Source organism: Zerene cesonia, chromosome 28 (assembly GCF_012273895.1).
Source record: "Zerene cesonia ecotype Mississippi chromosome 28, Zerene_cesonia_1.1, whole genome shotgun sequence".
Lineage (NCBI taxonomy): Eukaryota > Metazoa > Arthropoda > Insecta > Lepidoptera > Pieridae > Zerene > Zerene cesonia.
In genome coordinates, this window is record NC_052129.1 from 1,108,644 (window position 1) to 1,114,455 (window position 5,812).

The following is a 5,812-nucleotide window of genomic DNA, read 5'->3' on the forward strand; positions in this document are numbered from 1 at the left end:
GCGCGGGCGGGGCGGGCGAGGACACCGCCAGCACGCTGCGCGCCGCCGGCCTGCAGCCGCTCGGCCTCGCGCAGGGCGACTCGTGGTACCGCGAGGTGCTCGACCTGCGCAAGCGCGCCGGCGAATACAAGGTCTGCGCTCACTTCACTTACCCTTCTTCATCCACACTACACTCGATCAGGATAGGTTTGCTCTCGAATATGATAGGATATTCAAACATACTCCGCAATCTCCTCTGTGACTATTTGTCATAAAACGGTCCACCACAAACGTCGAACCACAACAGCCTAAACACAACTATATAAGATATTGGGCAGTACGTTAGGAAAAACTTAAATCACTAAAAATGATCACTTCATTATTCTACCGCCGATCAAATGTAGGCCATTTGTGACGCGGTGTGATGCCATCGCTTCATACCGATGCCATTGTTCGACAGTACCGCGGCTGGGGAACAGAGCTGGCTCCGGACCACATCACTCAGCTTTACAATAAGCAAATCGAGCTCTGGTACCAAGTGTCGCGCCGATCCTCGCTGTCGGCTCTGTCACTCGCTTCCACCAATCACAAGTAAGTGATGCACTAGATTATACGCACTAGCCGGCTCGAAGGACCAAGCTTATCACCTTTAACAATTTTGGAGCATTTTGTTTGCTCCTTTCGACCCACATCCCGGCCAATAGCTCATGCGAATAGATGGCTTGGATTGAACTGAACACCCTGAAGCAAATTAAGCTTTATTGATATGAGATTAAAAATTATATTCAAATCTTCAGGGCGCTGCCTCGTGACGAAAAAGATGGGAAGGAGTCGAAGAGTCATTCCCCGAAGAAGTTCAGGTCGTTCCGCTCGGCGCCGCACCAGTCCATCCACGCCAAGCTGCAAGAGACCAAGGCCCTGGAGCGGTCTCCACACAAGACCTCGCCTCAGAAGCAGAGGAAGAAGCTGCAAGGCCACAGCTTCGATGAGGGAGCTGCTCAAGAAGGTATGAGCCACATTATGTCACATATGTAACATACAATTTACAATTATTTTACAGAATAATAAAAATAATCATAAAAGTGCTACACCCACGAAAAACAAACGAATCCTCGATCCCCTTTCGGCTAAAAATTGATTTTTATATACTATTTTGTACTATACTCTGCTAAAGATCCGATCCGACCATAACTAAAAGCCACCCTTACAAAAAGCTGATGTGGCGACCATTTTGACATAACTTATATAAGAGTTTTCCTTGATTGATTGTAATGTATGCATGTCATGTGTAAAGGCGCGAAAACTGAAGGCGCATTCCGCTCGCCTCGGCGGCGGCCGCGCTCTGCCGACCCCGCACCCGCGCCCGCGCGCCACCCGCCCAACGGCCACGAGCCGCACCCGCGACCAGCCAAGCCCACGGGTGAGTTCTGTGTACGCTGGTCAATGGTCGTTGTGTGTAGAATGTATTCGCAAGTTTTAAATAATAAGGGATTACGTGAACAGGGGGGCGCGAGTAATAAGGATACGAAAACAGCTGTTTTAATAATTATATGTGCAAGATTTTGGTGGATTTCTAAATAATACACGAATAGAAATGAATTTTGAATATAATATCTCTTATTTAGACATATTAAACAAAATTATTTAGATAGTTTAGGAATGTTGTTATTCCTTATTGTACTTATTAATTTCGACGTCATCAATACGTTACAGTGAACGTGGTCATGGTCATTCTGCTGAAAATATATGCCATCATTGAATTCAACCTGTCTTTAACTTATATAAATTATTCGTGTGTGCTGAACAAAATTATGATTCGCCCTAATACTGTGCTTTCTCTGGTGATCAATAAGAATGTAATTAATGTATTAATGTAATAAAGTGGCGACCGCGACGCTGCAAACAGCAAAGCGGCCATGACCAAGCCAGTTGGTCAAAAAACTCGACAGAAAAAGCATTGACCATGAAAGAGTACATGAATACAATATATTATTTTAAATAAAAAAAAACAGTAACTTTTATGCATATTATATTGTGTTATAATTATGATATATTTAAAAACAATAATTACGAAGTGTAATTTATAAATTCAAATCAGTTTTCTTTCGTAATTAAAAGCTACATGACTGTAGAAACTTCATACGGCTAGATCTAATATAATCTAGAAATAATTTATTGCTCCGTATCTTAAATGTTATTAACATTGTTATAATTATTGAGTGCGATCACGCTGGAGCACGTTTAACAATAGATTAAACAATTACACGAGTTATTAAAACGTATTTTAACATTCCGATTGCGCGAGTAACTAGTGACCTCAATTTTTTCATATCATTAATCCTATAAATACAAGATAAGCCTGGAAGAGATCAGCGCTGACGGTAGTGCGGAGTGTTTGTTATGCATCGTGTTTGCCATTTTATATGTATGTTTTACTATCTGTAACCCGCGGCGTCACCCGCGTGGTAAAAAGTACCAGATGTGCTAATCCGGACTATAATCTAGCTCGATGCCAAATTTGTGTTTTGTCGTGAAAAAGTCACCAACATTCATGCATCCATTAATCTATACTTACAAACTTTCGCGTTTATAATAAACGATTCTTTAAACGGAACGTAAAATAAATTTTGACCTGTATTAAACCAGGTCTTCATTATTAAAGAAATGGAACTCTTTATTATTTTGTATTAAAATACTGAATCGTTAGTTTTGGACTATCGAATAATAAACATATGAAATTACGAACCAAAAGACATATAATATAATCCATTCTGTTTATAATACTAGCTTTATGCCCTGCTATGCTCGTGTAATCGGAATAAAAAAGCTGTCTTAAATTACGTTCATGTGGAAACTCAGGAATTATATTACGAAAATTAACAAATCAATAGTATTTATGTTCCCCCTGCTGGCACACAGGCCTCCTATGAGGGTTCAGGCCATAATCTACCACGCTGGTAAAGTGGGGTTGGTAGATGGTTGAAAATCGACAATTAACAGATGCTAAATGAAAATTTTATTGGTTTAATGCGCTCCAACGTGACCTGATAAAATGTGATACTAATTTCCATGTAATTAAGTTATAACTTCCTGCCTGTTGCCTGAAACCCTACCTAAGTCGTTATACTGTAGAAATTCTAGTGTGCTATTTCTTCTGTAGGTTTGCCGTTAAGTAGGGGCAGTAGTAATAGGGTTAGGTCCTCATCAAGGGGGGGGAGGTCACCGTCCGCGCCTCCAAAAACTGGGCCAGGGGCAAATGGGGCAGTTGAAGTGAATGGCACGATAGAGCGGGGCAAACGCAGCCGCAGCACGTCCAAAGTGGGCATAAAAATTGGTGCGTAAGGTCTCGCAAGGCAGTGGCGTTGCGTCGACGCTCTGTGTTGTTATTTGGCGAAGGGTTCATACACTAATTTGGCTTTTTCTCGCCACCACACGAAATTGATGATAAAATTCTCTGGCTTAATAAAAAAAATATGATTGCACAGTTGTTAATAACGTATTTATAATCCAATAAAATCTTCCAATTCATATTGTTTAGCGGGTATTTGATAAATATCGATGGTATATAACGCCATATCAGACAATTTTTGATATAAGAAATTATCCACATAACATTCGCTAATGTAAGATAATAAGTTGCTAAACGCATCCCTTGAGTTAATTTATGAACATACATATTTATGTACATTTTATTCTTATATTATAAACAGTAATTCCTTGTCAATTTAAATTATTTTCTGATGAAGAAATAGGTGTTTTAACGTTTATAATACAAATTATATGGTGTGGTGGCGAAAGCTTCCTTAGCATTAACAAAATTGCAATAAAATTGGCTTTTGTGGTGTGGCTTAGCAAATGATTTTGTTTGTCAGTGCGTCTACGCAACATAGTCACTCGCATTGGCTGCACCGGCCTTGATTGGCTTCAACGTGGAGTTGTGTGACACATGCACCTAAATCACAGAAAAAGTGGATGTAAATTACACGAATAATATCGATATCATAAATGGTAATGGTTCACATCCCTAGGTCCTTTATAACAATCGTAATTTAGTGAAGAGCTGAAAGTATATTTTAAGTGTGTTTTTTATTCTAATTTGTCATTGTTTTATGAATGGGTAAATACATGCCTCTTAGATCGTTAGTGAAATCTTCTTTCTACTCACTCTGTCTCTTTCTGCCTCTTGCATGATTAAAAATAAATGTTTAGTAAGTGTGTAGTGTTTTGAGTTTTAGTGCTGTGTTTTTGGAAAACTAATTCTTCCAGTATTGTGATTTTATAAATACGATAGGAAAATATTATGACGAGACACTAAAGCCTATTACAGTAGCTGTATTTTCATGTAATTGAATGTCGATGTTGTATTGTTTTTGGACATGTATTTGAAATAGGTGTGTACTTCTTACACGTCTTTCTATAACATCCTTTTTTTTTCAAGAAAACTCTAAAATAGAACAATACATTTATTCATTCAAGGTCACCTTGATAAATATATTTCGTTAATTGTTATTTTAATCCCGTACAGAGACGCTATAGGAACAAATGTCACCTGCCCAAGTAGCCACGACCCAAATTCTATATCGTTCTAATTCTAATCGCTGGTCGTTCGTAACTGTATAGGGTGCATGTACAGATTTTTTTAAACTTTTATAAAATAACGAAGGTCTAAAAAGCAGGCCGCTAACAACAACGCTCCAAATTTGAAATCGCAGACGACGAGATACCGTCGCACCGCAGCGCGTCCGTCGCGAAGGACCACTTCTTCGACGACTCGCCCGTGGTGAAGTCGCCGCCCGAGCCGACGCGCGTCAAGTCGCCCGAGCAAATGAACATGCGCTCGCCGGACCCCGTCAACTGGACCGTGCCGCTCGACACCGGCAAGACGTTCACCGTCACGCAGAACGTCAAAAGCGGTGAGTCCCTTTTCAGCAAGCTGACTGTCACATTCAAACTGAGTTAGTCGGATTCTATTGTTCGAAATTTGAATTTGAAATTTTGTAATGCGATCTCTATGGTAGGTAACACTCGGGATACGTTGGAACTGTAATGTATGTGGCTTCGAGAGCGTCTTATTCACGGTGAAGGATGCACAAACACTATGAGATATGTAAAGCACTTTCACTTAATTAAATATCGGTGGCCCGTTGGACGGTGGAACTCCATGAAAAAGACACTCTTAGTAGATAGACGGCATTTAAATTTTAAGTCTTATTCTATTGATAACACTTGAATTGAGGGAGTTGTTCGAAAAATTCGTCACCCTTTTTTGTATTACGATATTGACAAATAATGAATATTAGATAGTTATCGATATTTTAGCTTTCATCGATTGGGTGATAAATTTTTAATGCGGAAAGCCATCACACTGTCATATCCACTCCATGTTGAGTTAGACATACATGGTAACATCATACCGGCATAAGTTTGACGTGTGTATAGCAACCCCACGTAAAGACATAGAGGCTTGCAACACTGACACCAATACACTATAAAATCATGTGCATTTTGAAAAAGGAACAAACTGTGAAAAAATTTAATTAAAACACTCATTAAAATTTGTTCATTCGTTTAGTTCTCATTTACATTTTGTGATTATGTTTGACTATCATACTTTATTTGTTATTCATGTCCACACAAAATGTTGCACCACATAAACAAATAATTTAATAATAATAACTATAGCAACACTAAAACAGATAGTACAAATATTATTTCATTATCTCATCGACTATCGTGTTTTATAACTAAGAACTTTAGTATTTAATTTTTAGTTTTATAGCATTGAAATGCTTTATAAATTAGAAATTTTGAAAGAATAGAAAAAATTTGATCA

The 5,812-nt window shown here is 38.9% G+C and overlaps 1 protein-coding gene across 1 annotated transcript in view; it reads left to right on the plus strand.

Moving 5' to 3' along the window:
* Positions 1-5,812, plus strand: part of LOC119837681 (serine/arginine repetitive matrix protein 1) — a 57,283-nt gene that overhangs the window by 48,131 nt on the left and 3,340 nt on the right. The window contains exons 8-13 of the mRNA XM_038363412.1: positions 3-131; positions 440-570; positions 777-985; positions 1,274-1,399; positions 3,140-3,313; positions 4,692-4,892. Of these exons, the coding sequence (XP_038219340.1) occupies positions 3-131; positions 440-570; positions 777-985; positions 1,274-1,399; positions 3,140-3,313; positions 4,692-4,892 (970 nt within the window). The remainder of the gene's footprint in view (positions 1-2; positions 132-439; positions 571-776; positions 986-1,273; positions 1,400-3,139; positions 3,314-4,691; positions 4,893-5,812) is intronic.